The sequence below is a fragment of the Daphnia carinata genome, chromosome 10, assembly GCF_022539665.2.
Source record: "Daphnia carinata strain CSIRO-1 chromosome 10, CSIRO_AGI_Dcar_HiC_V3, whole genome shotgun sequence".
NCBI classification, from domain to species: Eukaryota; Metazoa; Arthropoda; class Branchiopoda; order Diplostraca; family Daphniidae; genus Daphnia; species Daphnia carinata.
In genome coordinates, this window is record NC_081340.1 from 4,690,915 (window position 1) to 4,710,256 (window position 19,342).

A 19,342-nucleotide genomic window follows, 5' to 3' on the forward strand; every position below is an offset into this window, starting at 1 on the left:
ATTCGTTTAATTTGTTACTCTCCCTTGCTATTTCGTGGCTCTTTTGTTTAGCTGATCCCTTTTCATTTGCGATCTTTATCGCTTACAGAATTAAGGTTAAAGACGTTCTTGTTTTTGCGCATTCAATCTCTTTTTGAAAATGAATCCCAGCATTTTTTTTTTTTTAGTTAAATGATTAATTCTAATGGAATTAACCGAAATTTCGGAATTGTTTTTGTCCTTTCGACGTCTGCGCGTCTGTTTTCTTTTGTCTTTAAAGATGAACATAACATGTCGAATGTCGCGCGCGTGAAAAGAGGGAGGTTTTGAATAGTTGCCAAGTTCCTGAAAGAGAAAGGAAGTGGATGCTGGTTAAGCACCCGCCGGAATTACAGGCGATATCTTCCCACTTGATTGTGTCTCCGACTTTGATTTGGGACCAATCAAACGATTAGTTATGTTCCTTTTTACATCGTTCAATTAAGCAATTATTCCCTTATGGGGGGGGAACGTTTGACGATTCACGCGGAATGTTCATTTGAACTGAAAGTTCGCATCAACGGGAAATGAATCCGGCTAATTTTATTTTGCTACAAAATTCACGTCGCCCATCTCGTCTGCCTATCTTTCCTTCAGCTTTTCGTGCTCTTCGTTTTGACTATACGCTCCGTGAACTGAAGCGTCACGAGGATGTGCTCTGAAATCACGCGGGAATGAAGGACGTGCGGTCGTTCGCTTTAGTTACGGAACTGACGGGAGGCGATGACGGTGGGAGGGACAGACTGGCAGTTCTCGTTTCCAACTCAAAGGCGCAAGCCATGCACACGCGTCTTTGTTTTTCTATCTCTTAAAAAAAAAAAAAAAAAAAAAGAAATTCCGGCGCCGGAAGTTAAAAAAAAAAAAGAAATAAATAAATAAAGGCTTTCGTGTTTTCATTGTGCGCCCATTTTTTACGATAGCACATGTAACAATATGAAAAAACTGAGTCGTTTTTTTTTTTAAGTTAGTCCCTAATTGAGTGACGCTGTTGTTTTTATATTGACGGGATGAAAAGAGTCGACTTGTCTTCACACATTCGGGAGGGGGTCATTATGTAAGGGCTTTACGTGTGTACCGTCCTCTGGCTGTGTAAAAGGATACGTGGAGGCGTGACGGTCATTGGCGACGGAACGAGGCGACTCTATCTAGTAGACGTTGTTGGGTTATTTGGAGAGTCTCGTGTTAGTTGTTTTCATATAAGAATCTGGCATCTTGGCAGCCATCCAAAAGGCCGTCGTCTTCGCTCCCGTCTTTGTACTAGGAGAACCTTTTCTAATCACGTCGGTCAGGAAAGACTTGCTGAGTCTTTGCAGCTTGGGTCCTGTATACTACAGTTACCTCTTTTTTTTTTTTTTTTTTTTTATTCTGAGAATAATCATTTTCTTTGTCATATTCTTTGGTCTACGAATAAGGGGATAAAAGGGAAACGCGTTCTGATCTCACAATTCTTAGAAAATATCCGACAGTTTTTTATTTATTTATTTTTTTTTTTTTTCGGGAGGGGAAGGGGTGATGACCGTGAAGACACGTGCGTTTTGGTTTCTTTCGTTCTGATGTTTCCAGGCCTTTATTACGAAGTCGGCAGCTTTGCCTCGTACCATTCAATTATCGTTTGTCCCTTTCCCTCTTTCGTTTTATAATCAAGTCGCGCTGCTGTTTTGTTTTGTTTTTTTTATTACTGAAATTCTCTCTTTGCAGTCTTGCGCTATCCATCAAGTTTCCCCGCGTTCGCACCAACACTCCAGCCTCTTCTATCTATCTCTCTTTAGCAGCACACGAAATTCAATTGGATGCGTCGAGTTGGGGCGCACTTGACATGTAACTAATGATTCACGTCGGAGGGAAGAGCATCAAGCAAAAGCAAACTCCCGCTGTGGGGGATAGAGGGGTGGATAATGGGGTTGTTTTGCGCCCCCCCCTTTTTTTTTTTTCTTCTTCTTCTTCTTCCGTCAGTCAGCCAGTTAGTGTGTCGGTGTCATCTATGGAGTTGGTCGAAAAAGTGTAGTCAGTTGGGGCAACATAGTAGCCAACTTCCCCCCCCCCCCCCCCCCCGCTCATCTTTTTTTCTTTCTTCTGGCCGATTGCGCCATCATCATCCGACTCTGCTAATATGCGAAGTTTCCCTCCCCCTCCACCCTCTTTTCCTCTTTTTTTTTTCCGTGTTCGTTGAGACGATAATAGTTGATGTATAACAGGCCAAGAAACGTCGACGTTGACTGAATGTTGTGAGTTTCCTCCTCCACCCTCCGTCCAAGATCAGTGGACCGTGTCGGCTTTTTATCGTCGTCGTTCGGATGCTCAGATTTACAACAACTCACCCTCTTCTACCATGAATCCTGTCTAACTCTTCGTTGTCGTTTTCCCCTATCCCTAGTGCGTCTCTTGTGCGGTGCTTTACATCCGAGTATCGTTTCGTGCGCTACACTGAAAATGATGGGTCTCTGGATCGATGCGGATGAATCACTTCATTTCTTTATCTTTGCCATTTTTCTTTTCTTTACGTCATTTGCATATCGTTACTCTCTGACTTTTTTTTTTTCTTTCCTCATCTTTCCTGGAAATACGTACTAATCTCGACGTTCATTTCCCCGCCATAACCCTCACACTTATGCGCGTACACGCTGCGTGACTTGAGCTCCGCAAATCCTTTAGTTCTGCTGCGAATTACCATTACGAGCCGATGCACTGGAACCTCACGTAAAGTTAAACTAGAAGTTATATGTCGCTGTCAAAACATTGCGGCTTGTTTTCGTACGCTCCACGGTGTCGTTTTTCTCATCTATGAGCGATAATGCCATTTTCCTTCATTATTTATCTTGTTGTTGAAGTGGCACTGATACTCGCCATCGCTAATGAAAATTTAACTTGTTGGCGTAAGGGGTTCTAATTCAAAAGTTGTTGCGGGGGGGGGGCTGCTTTAGAGAAGGGGGGTACCAGCTGCTTAATTTTTCACAGATTTTTATTTTATATTTTTTCTGTAGCTTTTCTGAGGGGTTTGCTTGTTTCATTTTTCATTCTACTTACTCTCTCTCAAGAAGGAAAGAGTTAATCAGCGTGTTATCATTAGACTCTCCAGAGACGGGAGGCGAGTGGCAAGAAGAAGATGCCAAGTCCGTCCAGATTTTTCTCGTTTTCCACTATTTTCTCCCCTTCTCCAACCCATCCATCACAATTAAGTTAGACTCAAGGAGACGATCTGGACGTGAGCATCGAGCAAAAGGGACGAAATAAGAGCCTCGGAGGAGCATGGAGAAACGAGGAGGATCTGTGTTTTGGGTACGACCAGAGCGAAATGGGAAAGAAACGAAAAAAAAAAAAAAAGGGTATCGTTGCGTTGCTTCTCAGTGGAGCTGATCAAGAGGAAACATCAGTTCAGTAGGAAACCGAGAGTTATAACTTGAAAACGTTTGGCTCATCCATCAAGAAAAGGAAATATTTTCGGCTTTTGAACTCGACAGCAGGACGAAGAAAAAAAAATTCCTCTTAAACTTTTTAGACGGAATTTCGAATTTTTGTGGGGGGGGGGGATCTTGCGTAGAGAGTTTATAAATATACGCCAACTGTATTTAGTAGACGATGAAGCATCTTTGTGTGCTGCATGTTGTCATCTACATCTAGGGCAATATGAAAATGTTCGATGTTCAATTAATTAGATGAGGCACACAAACGAGTAATTGTTCTCTAGCGTAGCTTATGAATTTGGATGGGGCATTTTATATCACCTTGCAACGTATCACCTGATGTGGCATGGGTCTTATAATCAAAGCCGATCCGAATAGCCCAACTGACCTCAGTTTTTCATCACCTTTCGTTCTTGTTATCGGATGGATCTGACGAAAAGAACTACTAACCACTAGGATGGCTATACTTAGTGACTGTCGTACAGCCTCAGTAGATCATTAGTGATGCATCGAAAGTAGATCCAATTCATTTTGTGGGTTTTCAATCGACTGTCCTTTGATTCGCAATGTACCCGCTTCTCGTAAATCCTAGCGCATTGCAAAAGGAATTTTTACGATTCATATAACCATGCTCTAATTGTTGAATTTCTTGATAATAACAGCCATTTCTCTTTTGCTGTTTCTCATTTATAGCGACGAAAGCTGCGTTGGATACAGATGTTGCCCTCTACATCGGATTATCAGTGGCTGTAGCTATCATCATCATCTTCGCTGTTGTCGGTATCATTATGCTGCGGATTTTGCGCCGGAAGCACGGTGGACATTCGCCCATGTTCCCCGTCGGAACGGCAGGTAAAAACGCAGTTCGCTAATTACCGTATTTAACTGACAGACGCATTTATCAAATGGACTTGATGGATGGCTGGCTTTTTACTGCGTTTCATTTTACCTGTCGTATACTGCCATCTAGCGATGTAGGCAGTCATCCTGTCGATATCCCGGAAATGGACCGTAATTGTACTGAACACACTTGAATGACGAGTAGGGAAACAAACAGAGGGGACAGGTGGATACGGCTGTTGGTCAAAGCCAAAAGTAGCCTTTCCCACAAGAAGAAAGAGAAGTGGGCGACGACCCTTCACTTGACTAAACCAACAGATAAACAAACGGAGTGGCGCGTCGACTTCCCCGAGACTTTGGTGACTTATGCCGTAGGATGTTCTTTCTGTTTGTCGCAGTCTGTGTTTATTCAACAGACTTCCCCTCCTCGTCATCTTTGATTCTCATTCGGAAAATGCACCGTAGAGTGCATAAGCTTTATCAGCCTGTCCTTTCAATCTAAACGAATTGTTGGCTTCCGTTCAATAGTTCGTCTAAAGGAAAACATATGAAGAAGTCCAATTCACCCTCGGACTTCCATTCAGCCTTAACTCACATACAAAAACGATGAATAATAAAAAAAACTAACAGAAAAAAAAAAAAAATACCAAAGTCCTCTGAAAAAAAAATCCCTCGTTTTCCGTTGTAGAACGGGAAACGGAATGGTTGTTTTAGCCTTTTTCTGTTCCACCTAGTAAAGTTCCAGAGGGCAATGGTCAGGAAAACGAAATTCGGAGCATAAATCACTGCCACACCACTGCGGTCCATATGTATAGATGTTAATATTTATTTATTCTTTTCGTTTCGTGTTTATCAAGTGGATGCTGGAAGAGAAATGGTTAGACAAGGGTGGAGGAAAGGGAGAAGGAAGAAAAAAAAGGCAAATCAACTGGTTAACGTGTATGCACGTAGCAAACACTAAGGCCGCACGTTGTGAACAACTATTTTTTATTTGTCCAAACTCTTCAACCTTTCCGTCATTTATTTTGTGATGACGATGGTCGTCTTGTTTCCATTCAGTTTTCGTTTTATTTTCTATTTTTCTTTTTTCCATTTGTCCAAACAACTCGTTCTCAATGCATTCGTTGTTTGTTTTACGTTCAAGGGGTCGCCCACCTGTCTTAGTTTTATTTTTCACGTGTTGTCGCACAGTCTGATTTGTGTCTTCGTATTCGATTGGCTTTACCACTGGGGAAAATAACGGACATGGCGAATGGGAAGGAGGAGGGAAAAGATTTAGGAAACGTTCGAAACCGGAAACTTGAGTCTGGCCATCAGACACGCGCATACTGTTGTAAAATACCAAGAAAAAGGGGCGCTCTTATTCTTTTTTTTTTCTTTCTGTCGGCGTTTGTTTTCTTCCACGTCCTCTTTTCGTCGTCGTTGTCGTCCCCCGCCCTCTCCGTTTTGACTAGCGTTATCTTTTCCCTCCCGCCGTCTTTCACCAACTGCGAGACTTAAGCAAACACACTTTGCAAGAGGGGAGGAAGAAAAAACATCGATAACAAGGTTCTTCTTTTCTTATAATTCATTTGCGTTTTGTCCCAAGCGATGTGGGTAAGCGTAAGTAAATCGAGCTAAACAGCACTTTTGCGTGATTTCATTCATTTGGTTTTCGACTATCTTTTTAGAATGATGGGTTTTAAAATGTTTCTTATTCCGCACAGAATACGCTACAGGCTATTACACGGATCAAGAAAAGAAATGCCTCGGTATCCAACCGGATTTAACCCAGAACGCAGGAATGGGTGGGGTCAACCAAAGTCCCCCAGCTCCAGCGTATTGCGAGTATACATATTCTGAACCAACAACTTCCGGCTGTGGTTCTGCCAGCAAAAGCGGAGCTTTAACTCCCGTAAGTATTTGAGTTTGTTAGTTGCGAATTGGCAATTCTGCAGATCTATAACATCGATTTGATTCGTTTTCCCTAGATAAGCGAACATCATTACGACGTTCCGCACTTGGTGAGCCCATCGCCGCCTCCATTTCCTTCCGGATTAAACTTGATGTCAACGCCCGATGGCGAACCGCCCATAAGCTTGATGTCCCTGGCCAGTAGTCCACGGCCCTCAAGCAACAATACTAGCGTGGAAAAGACGCCACATTCGGATTCGGAACAAAGTCTCAGCTCTACCCTGTCGTCATCATGTAAAATTCATTTGAATTTCTCGTATTTTTATTCTGCTTTGTTTTTCTTTAGTTAACTAAATGTTTTATTTATTTATTTTTTTTCCCCCTTTTTCATTGGTTTCGTTTAGCAACTTCAGGTTCTGCTTATGATGTCGACACGCTTCCATCGCCTTCGTCTATTCGACCATTACCCGGCAGTAGCACGATACTACCTGCTAATGAAGTCGGATGCGTCACTATGGCTACTGTGACTTCTGCCGGTTCTCGACTAGTTTTACCTGACGCTGGAGTAGCTTTGATGATCCCTGAAGGAGCGCTTAAGAACGGCCAAGTGCAGGAGCATTATCTGGCTATTCTTCGTGAGGATCGCTATCGTCCAGAAATCTCAGGTAGAAAGTCATTTGCATTTTCTTTTCTAAAACATCGTCACTCATTGTTAATGTTTATGTTTTGCTCATTCACAGAATGCCAAACGTTACTGAGTCCCATTATGCTGTGCGGACCTTCTGATGTGGTTTTCAAAAAACCAGCAATCTTGAGTTTTCAGCATTGTGCTGCTTTGAAACAGGGCCAATGGAGTTTGTCCGTCTTTTTCAGTGACTCTGCCCCTGAAGATCCACCGAACTGGCAGGTAAGAAGCCGTCCACCTAGTGGCACTAGTATTGTATTTGTTGGATTGGTTTATTTAGCGGAGCATTCCAAAACCTAAACTGAAACTTGTTGGATTACACAGAAACTTGTGACGCTTGGCGAGGAAACAATAAACACTCCAGTGTTTAGTCAAGTGGATGCACATCAATGCCATCTTGCTGTGGACCAGCTGGGCCATTACGCTTTAGTTGGAGAATCTGCTTGTCCTAGTGGCGGAAATAATCCAGCCACAAAGACCCTACGCTTAGCAGTTTTCTCTCCTCTTGCTGCCAACCAACACTCACTTGAGTACGGTCTTCGATGCTACGTGCTGGACGATACGATCGCCGCTCTAGATGCGGTTATTTCGCTGGAACGACGAATGGGGGGCCGGCTGGTGGACAAAGCAAAGTCCTTCTACTTTCAGGACGGTGGATTTCCCCTCTGCCTTGGCCTAGATGAACTGAGCACCGGGTGGAGACTGGTGCAACGTGAAATTCACCAGGAAGTTCCATTCTCACAAGTGTGGAGTGGCCGAAGGTTCGATCTTCATTGCGCTTTCACATTGGAACGGGACAACCGCCAGGTCAATAGTCTGAGCTGTCGGATAGCTGCACACCAGCCAGGATCTCCTCATCGTCAGTCAATTCGCATCGCCCTTGCCGATTTGAAAATGTGCGTCGGTAAAGTGCCGTCCAGTCCCGGACTACCACGAGCCTTGCGCTCCCTGACTGTCAGTAGTAATGGCAGTGCTGCATCGTCTTCAGCAGCCAGCCACCTCACAACGTTGGATCCCAAAGCGCCCGTCTTCCGCCTCCAACCATCCGTTCGACGCCAACTTTGCCAACTCCTTGATCCACCGAATGCGCGATGTAACGATTGGCGATTACTGGCACAGCGATTGAGTGTTGACAGGTAATTTGTGTTACACCGCCGAGCTGAGGTGGCATTTCTAAAGATTGGTACGTTCCATCTGATCAACAGGTACATCAACTATTTTGCCACCAAGACTAGCCCGACAGAGCATATTCTCGATCTGTGGGAGGCCCGCCATCGCGAATCGAGCGCCGTTACGGATCTGCTCAACATTCTGCGAGTCATGGGACGCCAAGATGCCGCCACCGTGCTGGAACGTTCCGCCGGAGGACCCTGGATGTAGAAAGAAAATAATTCAACCACGCAGTGTCATTGGAATCGGCGATCTGGCGCGCTTGTGATATGCAGAATTTTCGGCCTTAACCCGCATATTTCTTTCGAGAAACTTCACCCCCTCAGTCCTGATACCTAGAACTTTTGAACCCCAGCAGCCGTATATCTTTTTCACAACTTTCACAATTTCGACATAGAAGTGATCTCGCGACTGGCAAAGACTATTTCTTACTTTTCCAAGTCTTAATTTGAACTGCCCTGGTGGAATAGTGCCTCATCGTCTCCCCAAAACTCTTAAAGCTGCAGAAGGAGCTTAGCCAAAATAACAAATTTCTTTTGTCTACGGTTCACTGGCAAACCGTACCTGTAAAGAAAAGGGTACGCAATTTCCTAGACAGAAGCGGCAAACGCATGGAACAACGGCGAAGTGTTCCAATTTACATAAGCAGGTTATAACATTGTACATTATATGTTTCACTTTCACTTGTCATGTCAAGGGAAATCATTTCTTAGTTCTATTTAGCTTGACCTTTTATAAGCTTTCGTCGGATTTCGATTGGCTGTTCTTGTACATAAGGAGCTGCACTCATAACAAAAATATGCAAACATTACCTTACTCTTGAGTAATCAAATAAGCGACAATTTCTAATTATTAACATTGTTTTGTTGTGCTGCCATGTGTGCTAATTGTACAGAAATGTCTATTACCAAAAAAAGATATTGAAACATGTAAACCCATTTTGTCTACAGTTGTTCAGTTAAAATTATTGCAAGTATTTGTCACCGTAAGGAAGAATACAGAATGTTTGGATACACAGCCAAACAGTTTAAAACTGTCGGTGCATTACACTTTTCTGACGAAAATTTTGCAAGAGGGTATTGCATAACTTAAAGAGCTAAATGATGTAAATTCAAGACTCCTCAATGCAGTGCAAAATGGGAAACCTTTGCTTAATGCACATCTGGATTTTTGAATGGATATGGGCTACCTTACCCGTGGCGTTCGTAGCGGACGTTTGGAGAACCCTCCAAGGTCCTACCCTCAGCTGGAGGGTCGGGTCTGGAAGTCGGGCTTATTATTTTAGTCGGGCTTAAAATTTTTTCCGCAAAAACTGACACTCATCGGAATTGGTTGAATATCACAGGATTAATCGTTTTTGAAATACACAATTGATTCCTAGTTAGTTCTCTACATACACTCACCGAATATTTCTACTGCATCACGCTAGCGCTGTACCGTACTGGCGCGCCAGCATTGCGTTAAATATTCGGTTTGTTTCAAAAACGATTAACTTAATAAAAGAAAATAGCAATTTTCCCGGAATCACCATTCAATTTTGAGTATATCGTGTGATATTCAACCAATTCCGATGAGTTTCAGTTTTTTCAGAAAATTTTTTTAAGCCCGACCGAGAAAAGTTGGGCTTATTTAGTCGGGCTTATTTAGTCGGACTTAAAAATTTTTTCGGTCAGTGTATGTAGAGAGTTAACTATAAATGTGACCGGTAGATGGCGATAGGAGTAAAACAGAAAAAAAGGCCAATATTTTTTATTTTTATTTTAGGTAAAATGGATGTATGGCAATCCGTTTTATCCAAAATAAAAAGAAAAATCTTGGCCTTTTTTTTTTACTTTAAAATTGTTTAAAAACATTTTATTTGTGACGGATAAAGTTTCTCGTAATGACCTTTGCGTCCACAAGAGGCGCCTTAAACCGTGACTCATCGGGTCTTTTTCAGGCATATTTCTAGATTGGCTTAACGCGTGCAGTACGCTGTCTGCACGCGCAAACATTTGTTTCGTTTTGATCTACTTTTTTTCTGTCCAGGGTCACAAGGTAAGTGTTTTCTTGTATTCCTAGTGAGATTACTTTAATATGGTTTTGTTTAACAGTTCCGAGAAGGACATTTTGCCAGAGAGTGTCCACAAGCTGGTGGAGGCGGTGGCAGTGGTCCGTTGATGTCACAAAGTAAGATGAAAATATCGAAAAAGATGTGCGAAGTTAACTTCTTGGTGTTTTTATAGTATGGGGAAGGGGACATCTCTCGAAGGATTGTCTACAAGGGGGCGGTGGTGGAAGTCGTGCCTGCCATGAGGTAAAAAAAAAAAACAACAAAAAGCATTTTTAGTGTTCATTTTTAACGAAGAAGAGGGCCATGTAGCAAGGGATTTTCCACAAGGAGGAGGCATTGGTGGCAGCAAGTGTTACAGTGCAAACATCAGTTGTCTCTTCACAAAAATATATTATGTTACAGTGTTCATTGTTTTACCCCAGTGTCATGAAGCTGGCCACACCTCGAAAGGCTGCCCTAATCTATTCAGTGAATTGACGGAAGATGGAAAGCCGCGTGAGCAATACATTCTGGAAGCTGTGATATACGATGAAAAGGAACTGAATAAGGGCATCATCTGTGGGGAACGCTTTAACAATTTTGTTAAAGTTGTCCTTCAGGTAAGCCATTTCTCGAAACTGTATTTTATGATTTAAAAATATCTATTGGGTTTGCTTTAGATTACAGGAAAAGATGTACCTCAATACTTAACACCATTCGAAGAAGCCGGCCTGTGTCAACTACTAAACCAACACCTGTTCAGAAAGCTTCAGTTGCAGGTATTCTTGCCAAAAGAGATTTAATTGCTTGTGCTGTCACGGGCTCCGGCAAAACGGTAATCCAATTAATTAACGCTGTGTAATTTTTAAACCTTGATGCCCTCGTACTGACTTGATTCAAATGGGTCGGTATGAACTGGGTAAATTGAAGTAAAAGTAATTTTGAGTGGGCACGCCAGTAATTGCGACTACCAAAAGGTCCAATTGCATCACTACTCAACAAACCCTTCGTGATATTCGTTGATTAAGTCATCTAAAATTTTACATTTTTTCATGCAGGCGTCGTACTTGGTACCGGTTTTGAACATATTGTTAGAACAAGGTGTTGCTGGTGCGTCTCATGCCATGGGGCAAAAGCCAGAAGTTGTAATTGTCGCACCCACTCGTGAATTGGCCATTCAAATTCACCGCGAAGCGTGTAAATTCTCCTGCAGTTCAGTTTTAAAGTTTGTGATTATATATGGAGGAACTGTCACGAGCCATCAACGGTCAAATCTTCAAGCTGGGTGCAATATTCTTGTCGCGACCGCGGGGCGATTCAAGGATTTTCTCGACGGTGGAGTATTTGACTTCTCAGGGGTCAGGTTTTAAATTTTGGACGAAGCTGATCGAATTGTCAACCATCCAACGGTGAATCCGAAAGTATGTTCTCGATTGCTTTTGAGTATGAGATTCGACTGATGTAATACTATTTGTTTCTCTGTAGGGAATCCGTCGTGTTGTATATTTTCGGCTACATTCCCAGATGAAGTAGAAGCGCTGGCTGCGACGTACATGGAAGACTACATCTTCGTCACAACAGGCATTGTCGATGGCACCAATCCGGATGTTGAACAGTGGTTTTTTCAGTGCTCGAAAAGAGATAAGAGAGCTAAACTGATCGAAGTTTTACAAGATCTCGGTGATGCCAAGACTATCGTTTTTGTCGACAGCAAAAAGACGGCGGATTTCGTCGCTGCATTCTCGTGCAATGACAACTTACAAGTAAGAATCAAAACTGTTGGAATTGGGCAAAGTGTCTTAACTTTAAATGTCTAGTCTACCAGCATCCATGGTGAGCGTCAACGAAAATCGTAAATGTCTCTTCCGAAGCGTCTGTCAGAAAAATATACTAGCAATCAACTCACGAATCATGTAAGGTATGAAATATATATATGAATTAAGAGTTTTTATGCCTAATGGTGTTTTACTGTCTTATTATAGATGAACAATAAAAGCCGATGTCGAGGTGACGAAGAAAACAACACGTCGAGGTGCTGTCAAACGTGTCTCCGTTCCGGAGAAGGAAGCGCCGGAAGGCAAAAGGCGTCGTGGTGAAACGAAAGCCAATAAATACGTTGCTGGATTGGATGATGTAGAAATGTTAGACGAAGGCAAAGGACACGCTGCCGACATCCACGCCAATCACATGCCAGATGAACCGGAGGCGAACAATGGATCGCCAGTCACATCCGTCAAAAGTGGACGATCTACTCGCGCAAAGGGCGCACTCAAAGTTCATTTTGACGTGGCCGAAACGGCGCATTCGCCAGTCAGATCCACCAGTTCGGCGCGGACGACGGCTTCACCGGCCGAGAAGAAACTCTCTCTCCAGCTGGAACGCGACCCCGACATTGAGATTTTGGCCGCTACAGCCAAAGAAGAGGAAGAGAAAGCACCGGCCGCCAAACGTTCACGACAAAAGAAGGGCCCGGCAGTATCTGCCGCAACAATGGCGGATGAACCTCCGGCCGTGCCGGCCACGAAACGGACACGTGATGGCAAGAAAACAACTAGCGAACCTGAGCTTGTTAAGGAGGATACCTCATCGCCACCACCTCGACGTACTCGACGTAAGAAACATCTAACAGCAAGACCCATCAATGAATTACCTATTTTGTTTTTCTTTTGTTTTACCCATAATTTTTTACCCATTGAATAATTTGTTCACATATCGGATTCTATTCTGCTTTTGGGTTCACTTCTGTACCTCTTTCCCCAAGTTGACCTCATTACGTGTTCCTATCCATGCGTTGAGGCTCACTTGATTATAATTTTTTGTTCTTTAAATTTTGTGTCCAATTTTCATTCTGAGCGACGCCCAAATAATTTTGAAGAAATACAGATTTTGGTACGGTTGGTTAAGTATTTCACAATTGGCACGGATTTGTGTGTGTGTGTGTTACTGATGTTGGTGGACCTACTGCGCGAGAGCCGCAACATGAATTTATCTTTCCCAGCAATACATAAGTTACCATTGTAAACCCGAAAGACAACCAGCCACCTCCTTGTTTTAATTTGGTTTTTGCATAGTATCTTCCTGTGCGAGAGAAAGCTAAAAAGTTGTGTCTTAAATTTAATTCGCCGCCCATATTGAAATATGTGGCAACGTTGCTTGAGTTTTGTGAACCGCCACCAGTCGCCATTTGATAGTTCATTGTCGTGTGTGAAACATGTGGTGTGCATCTGACGGGCGAAATACTGGACACATCAGGTAGCAATGGTAAAGTAATACTTGAGTGAATGTTTCGCCAAGAAAACATTGTTAACCAAAGACATTGATTCTAATTCTAACAAAAACATTGTTCCACAAGAAACTTTAATTTGAGAATACCTAATTATATTTGAAACTCCTTTTCAAATTACAAAATGAATGGCACATTATTAAGAAGAAACTAAGAAGTAATTCTTTTCATGCTGAGTCATTGTTTGTTTCTAAATTTTAGGGAATATCACAAGTTGTGAACAAGACGTGGTGCCTTGGCCCTCGTTGTCTCATCTCCATGCCAGATGGCCATTAAGAAGGATCATAAATGTGTGGCAATATCATTCTTCCATATTCCACTATTGTATTATTCTTTGCCATTATTTTCATCTCATACCATCAACGCAAGAAGAATTTATTTGCTTGCTATCATGGATGGTAACTCATGTCCTTAAAAGTAAGCACGACAGGCACATTGAGATAATGGTTATTGCTGCCTTCTTGCTTTTTAAAAAAGGCATCAAGCCAAACTGCTCAACCATGCAGTTAGGCTTTGTACTTTTTTAAAAATTAGAATTAATGAAATAAAACAAAGCTTGTCATTTCAATCATTTCAGGATTGTGGAGACAAACATTGTGGTTCCAAAGGTTTCCTTTGTTAGGCAAGTCGTTTAATAATGCTTGGTGTTACAACTGTTTTAAATTATTTTTAATTAAAATTTTTTCATTCATGACATTTGCAGGTTTTGAGCAGTGAGAAACGATTGTTGCTGATGTAGAGTTTTGTAACGGTGGACCCCACAGTCTATGACAGAAACAAGTAGGACAGAAAATTCCATCTTCATCACTAACAAAAGAAAAAGGAGGTTTGAATTTTAAGGTTAGGTTACAAACAAAACAACAATAAAACCATTTGCTGATACTACCTTTCATACATTGTTATCACAAATAGGAGCAGTACATATTGGCAGCCATGTAGCTTTGTAGTTGCTTCAAGAATTTTTTTCCTTGTCTGGTGATTGGTTGGTAATGTTGCCCATTCTATTGTTAATTTTTTCTCTAGGTTAATGCTATAAAACATTTATTTTAGGACTTTGAATACCTCCTATCCTTATAGCCATGGAACACTTGACATTGACTCCATTTACACTTGCAGAAACAAAAACGAACATATTTGCAACAAGTATTTTTTGTGACTATGAAACCAAAAATTGTGAATTTTTTAAGTACCTTTATTTAGAAGACATCTAGCGGAGGGATTGCTTGTTACTGAGTACTCTACTGAACTGTCAATTTGTTCGTTGTCAGGGGGCTATATCGAGTTTGGTTGCCATAATAATGGTTGCCTCGCGAATTGGAAATGCTTTACCGAATCCCAGGATATCGCCAAGTGTGCCATATTGTCATAATCGTTTTCCTCCTTAGGATGGTTACCAATGTGCAGTTGAATTCTAAAAGGTAAAAGCACAAGTTCTTGGTGAAAACTTGTTGTGCAGCATACCACGCCATTAATAGCTTGCTGAAAAGTTCTGGTTACTTTCTGCTTTGTTTCCAGGTTTTGTTTGATATGCTATATTTAAAGAACTGATGTTGGCACCAGCTTGATGGGAAAAAGTCATTTCCAATGTGGTAGGAGATTTATCTAGAATTGCATTAACATTCTAATTTAACACGAGAAATTTTCTAGGGCACGGAAACTTGGATTTATTTGGTGATAGTCAGATGATTTTCCTGAAGTTGAAGTTTGAAATAACCTTTCAAAGCCTAAACTCATCTTTGTAGAAAGGGACTTGTAAGTAAACAAGAAACATTTTCTGCTTTTTTCTAACTATATCTAACATACATAATTTTCTGTTCAATAGTTAATGTTTTTTTTGTTTTTTTTTAATAAAGGTGAGAAGTAACGCTGGCTCTGTAATTGTTCTTGGTTTGGGGCAAGACGTTGAATAAATTGTGATGATTGGATGGACAAGATGGAATTCCTACACTTCATTCATATTCCCCAAACGGTATTTAAAATTCAAAAATTGAAGTGCATATCTGGGCTCCCTTCCTTTCCGTAGCCCCGTTTCCCCTTGACTCGTAATAAGCCCGTAGGGGGTCATGCCCCTACTGTACGGTATATTTAAAAATAACATATACCGAGGTTTGGAGGGCTCTGGCCGGAAAGGGGACGTGGGGGTCCGCTTAGTCCGATGATGTGTTCACGGAGGGCGAGGTGGCAACCCACAAATCCGAACTAAAGGTTAATCGCTCCAGTAAAAATGTTCCATATCTTCGGCTCTTCTTCCGGCTTCTCTTAGCTAATCACCGGGTAATCTCCCCGGTGGGTCAACAAGGCAGTGTCTCCCCCTGCCTGGGTTGACGGCAACTTTTGAAAGGGCTATTGTGCCTTTTTAAAGTTGCAAAAATAATTCTAGTGTGCAGAGAATTGTCAATAAAAATTTTTTTATAAAATTTTTTTGTAAAATTTGTTTCTTTCATTGCCTGTGTTCGCTGTTTTCACACATTATATTCATCAACTTTTTTTTTATTTATTATTATTATTTTTCTTTAACTTTATTTTTTATTTCTCAATTCACCTTTATTGTTTTTGCCACATTTGATGGTATACATCGTTTCCATTGGTTTATGGTTTATCTGTAAGTATTCAATTAATATTTATTACATTCTTTGAATTTTTCAATTTAGATTCAAGTCACAAGGCGTATTGCCTGGATATTTTCTGAAGTAATTTTGTCTTTTATTTTACTCGTATGGGAACCGATCCCCAGACATTCAGCGTGCAACGCCGATGCTCTAACATTGAGCCACGAGATATATCTAACTTTTTGGATTATCACATATACTATGTTGTCGTCTAGGCTGTTTGTGCAGTCTTGCACAACTATATGTTTATCTTTCTACAGTTATCATAATGTCCATAGCTCTGTGGTAGAGCCTTTAGCTGCGATACATGTTACCTTGGGTTCAAACCTCAGTAGATGTATATAACTGACGCAGAATAAATGTGAGAAATGTGACGATGAATAAAGGTGAATTGAGAAATAAAAAATAAAGTTAAAGAAAAATAATAATAATAAATAAAAAAAAAGTTGATGAATATAATGTGTGAAAACAGCGAACACAGGCAATGAAAGAAACAAATTTTACAAAAAAATTTTATAAAAAAAAATTTATTGACAATTCTCTGCACACTACAATTATTTTTGCAACTTTAAAAAGGCACAATAGCCCTTTCAAAAGTTGCCGTCAACCCAGGCAGGGGGAGACACTGCCTTGTTGACCCACCGGGGAGATTACCCGGTGATTGGCTAAGAGAAGCCGGAAGAAGAGCCGAAGATATGGAACATTTTTACTGGAGCGATTAACCTTTAGTTCGGATTTGTGGGTTGCCACCTCGCCCTCCGTGAACACATCATCGGACTAAGCGGACCCCCACATCCCCTTTCCGGCCAGAGCCCTCCAAACCTCGGTATATGTTATTTTTAAATATACCGTACAGTAGGGGCATGACCCCCTACGGGCTTATTACGAGTCAAGGGGAAACGGGGCTACGGAAAGGAAGGGAGCCCAGATATGCACTTCAATTTTTGAATTTTAAATACCGTTTGGGGAATATGAATGAAGTGTAGGAATTCCATGTTGTCCATCCAATCATCACAATTTATTCAACGTCTTGCCCCAAACCAAGAACAATTACAGAGCCAGCGTTACTTCTCACCTTTATTAAAAAAAAAAAAAAAAAAAAACATTAACTATTGAACAGAAAATTATGTATGTTAGATATAGTTAGAAAAAAGCAGAAAATGCTTCTTGTTTACTTACAAGTCCCTTTCTACAAAGATGAGTTTAGGCTTTGAAAGGTTATTTCAAACTTCAACTTCAGGAAAATCATCTGACTATCACCAAATAAATCCAAGTTTCCGTGCCCTAGAAAATTTCTCGTGTTAAATTAGAATGTTAATGCAATTCTAGATAAATCTCCTACCACATTGGAAATGACTTTTTCCCATCAAGCTGGTGCCAACATCAGTTCTTTAAATATAGCATATCAAACAAAACCTGGAAACAAAGCAGAAAGTAATCAGAACTTTTCAGCAAGCTATTAATGACGTGGTATGCTGCACAACAAGTTTTCACCAAGAACTTGTGCTTTTACCTTTTAGAATTCAACTGCACATTGGTAACCATCCTAAGGAGGAAAACGATTATGACAATATGGCACACTTGGCGATATCCTGGGATTCGGTAAAGCATTTCCAATTCGCGAGGCAACCATTATTATGGCAACCAAACTCGATATAGCCCACTGACAACGAACAAATTGACAGTTCAGTAGAGTACTCAGTAACAAGCAATCCCTCCGCTAGATGTCTTCTAAATAAAGGTACTTAAAAAAATTCACAATTTTTGGTTTCATAGTCACAAAAAATACTTGTTGCAAATATGTTCGTTTTTGTTTCTGCAAGTGTAAATGGAGTCAATGTCAAGTGTTCCATGGCTATAAGGATAGGAGGTATTCAAAGTCCTAAAATAAATGTTTTATAGCATTAACCTAGAGAAAAAATTAACAATAGAATGGGCAACATTACCAACCAATCACCAGACAAGAGAAATTCTTCAAAGCAACTACAAAGCTACATGGCTGCCAATATGTACTGCTCCTATTTGTGATAACAATGTATGAAAGGTAGTATCAGCAAATGGTTTTATTGTTGTTTTGTTTGTAACCTAACCTTAAAATTCAAACCTCCCCTTTTCTTTTGTTAGTGATGAAGATGGAATTTTATGTCCTACTTGTTTCTGTCATAGACTGTGGGGTCCACTGTTACAAAACTCTACATCAGCAACAATCGTTTCTCACTGCTCAAAACCTGCAAATGTCATGAATGAAAAAATTTTAATTAAAAATAATTTAAAACAGTTGTAACACCAAGCATTATTAAACGACTTGCCTAACAAAGGAAACCTTTGGAACCACAATGTTTGTCTCCACAATCCTGAAATGATTGAAATGACAAGCTTTGTTTTATTTCATTAATTCTAATTTTTAAAAAGTACAAAGCCTAACTGCATGGTTGAGCAGTTTGGCTTGATGTGCCTTTTTTAAAAAGCAAGAAGGCAGCAATAACCATTATCTCAATGTGCCTGTCGTGCTTACTTTTAAGGACATGAGTTACCATCCATGATAGCAAGCAAATAAATTCTTCTTGCGTTGATGGTATGAGATGAAAATAATGGCAAAGAATAATACAATAGTGGAATATGGAAGAATGATATTGCCACACATTTATGATCCTTCTTAATGGCCATCTGGCATGGAGATGAGACAACGAGGGCCAAGGCAACACATCTTGTTCACAACTTGTGATATTCCCTAAAATTTAGAAACAAACAATGACTCAGCATGAAAAGAATTACTTCTTAGTTTCTTCTTAATAATGTGCCATTCATTTTGTAATTTGAAAAGGAGATTCAAATATAATTAGGTATTCTCAAATTAAAGTTTCTTGTGGAACAATGTTTTTGTTAGAATTAGAATCAATGTCTTTGGTTAACAATGTTTTCTTGGCGAAACATTCACTCAAGTATTACTTTACCATTGCTACCTGATGTGTCCAGTATTTCGCCCGTCAGATGCACACCACATGTTTCACACACGACAATGAACTATCAAATGGCGACTGGTGGCGGTTCACAAAACTCAAGCAACGTTGCCACATATTTCAATATGGGCGGCGAATTAAATTTAAGACACAACTTTTTAGCTTTCTCTCGCACAGGAAGATACTATGCAAACCAAATTAAAACAAGGAGGTGGCTGGTTGTCTTTCGGCTTACAATAGTAACTTATGTATTGCTGGGAAAGATAACCATGTTGCGGCTCTCGCGCAGTAGGTCCACCAACACTAGTAACACACACACACACAAACTGGTGCCAATTGTGAAATACTTAACCAACCGTACTAAAAATCTGTATTTCTTCAAAATTATTTGGGCGTCGCTCAGAATGAAAATTGGACACAAAATTTAAAGAACAAAAATTATAATCAAGTG

The 19,342-nt window shown here is 40.7% G+C and overlaps 2 protein-coding genes and 4 long non-coding RNA genes across 8 annotated transcripts in view; 4 read left to right on the forward strand and 2 right to left on the reverse strand.

Moving 5' to 3' along the window:
* LOC130702442 (netrin receptor UNC5C-like) overlaps positions 1-9,043 on the forward strand; it is a 56,171-nt gene extending 47,128 nt beyond the window's left edge. For 2 of the 3 annotated variants that reach the window (XM_057524114.2, XM_057524135.2), the window contains exons 8-14: positions 4,113-4,271; positions 5,966-6,153; positions 6,230-6,446; positions 6,557-6,817; positions 6,893-7,059; positions 7,162-7,973; positions 8,043-9,043. In XM_057524114.2, coding sequence (XP_057380097.2) covers positions 4,113-4,271; positions 5,966-6,153; positions 6,230-6,446; positions 6,557-6,817; positions 6,893-7,059; positions 7,162-7,973; positions 8,043-8,217 — 1,979 coding nt within the window. In that variant the 3' untranslated portion in view covers positions 8,218-9,043. The remainder of the gene's footprint in view (positions 1-4,112; positions 4,272-5,965; positions 6,154-6,229; positions 6,447-6,556; positions 6,818-6,892; positions 7,060-7,161; positions 7,974-8,042) is intronic. The other variant, XM_057524127.2, reaches the window with a different exon arrangement.
* A 1,123-nt stretch (positions 9,044-10,166) lies between these two features.
* LOC130701658 (probable ATP-dependent RNA helicase vasa-like) lies at positions 10,167-13,031 on the forward strand. The gene is made up of 8 exons (XM_059497303.1): positions 10,167-10,176; positions 10,233-10,303; positions 10,483-10,659; positions 10,720-10,818; positions 11,098-11,460; positions 11,525-11,802; positions 11,857-11,952; positions 12,022-13,031. The coding sequence occupies exons 1-5, from the start codon at positions 10,167-10,169 to the stop codon at positions 11,407-11,409; spliced, it is 669 nt and encodes a 222-aa protein (XP_059353286.1). The 3' UTR covers positions 11,410-11,460; positions 11,525-11,802; positions 11,857-11,952; positions 12,022-13,031.
* A 962-nt stretch (positions 13,032-13,993) lies between these two features.
* On the reverse strand, positions 13,994-14,499 carry LOC132088411 (uncharacterized). Its single transcript, XR_009421965.1, has 3 exons — positions 14,385-14,499; positions 14,209-14,323; positions 13,994-14,129 (listed from the first exon to the last, which is right to left on the reverse strand). It is a non-coding gene; the product is annotated as an uncharacterized LOC132088411 (long non-coding RNA).
* A 32-nt stretch (positions 14,500-14,531) lies between these two features.
* Positions 14,532-15,568, forward strand: LOC130703346 (uncharacterized). The gene is made up of 4 exons (XR_009004644.2): positions 14,532-14,740; positions 14,838-14,911; positions 14,970-15,074; positions 15,176-15,568. It is a non-coding gene; the product is annotated as an uncharacterized LOC130703346 (long non-coding RNA).
* A 1,254-nt stretch (positions 15,569-16,822) lies between these two features.
* Positions 16,823-17,582, reverse strand: LOC130697488 (uncharacterized). Its single transcript, XR_009002855.2, has 4 exons — positions 17,445-17,582; positions 17,274-17,347; positions 17,111-17,215; positions 16,823-17,006 (listed from the first exon to the last, which is right to left on the reverse strand). It is a non-coding gene; the product is annotated as an uncharacterized LOC130697488 (long non-coding RNA).
* Positions 17,583-17,689: 107 nt separating this feature from the next.
* Positions 17,690-19,342, forward strand: part of LOC132088386 (uncharacterized) — a 12,969-nt gene continuing 11,316 nt past the window's right edge. The window contains exons 1-2 of the long non-coding RNA XR_009421925.1: positions 17,690-17,801; positions 17,863-17,975. This is a non-coding gene — a long non-coding RNA (uncharacterized LOC132088386). The remainder of the gene's footprint in view (positions 17,802-17,862; positions 17,976-19,342) is intronic.

Excerpts from the sequence above, each read along its gene's own strand:
- LOC130701658 (XM_059497303.1), top strand. Across the intron at positions 10,304-10,482 it reads GAAGTCGTGCCTGCCATGAG|TGTCATGAAGCTGGCCACAC; the intron begins GTAAAAAAAAAA and ends GTTTTACCCCAG. Across the intron at positions 10,819-11,097 it reads TCAGAAAGCTTCAGTTGCAG|GCGTCGTACTTGGTACCGGT; the intron begins GTATTCTTGCCA and ends TTTTTCATGCAG.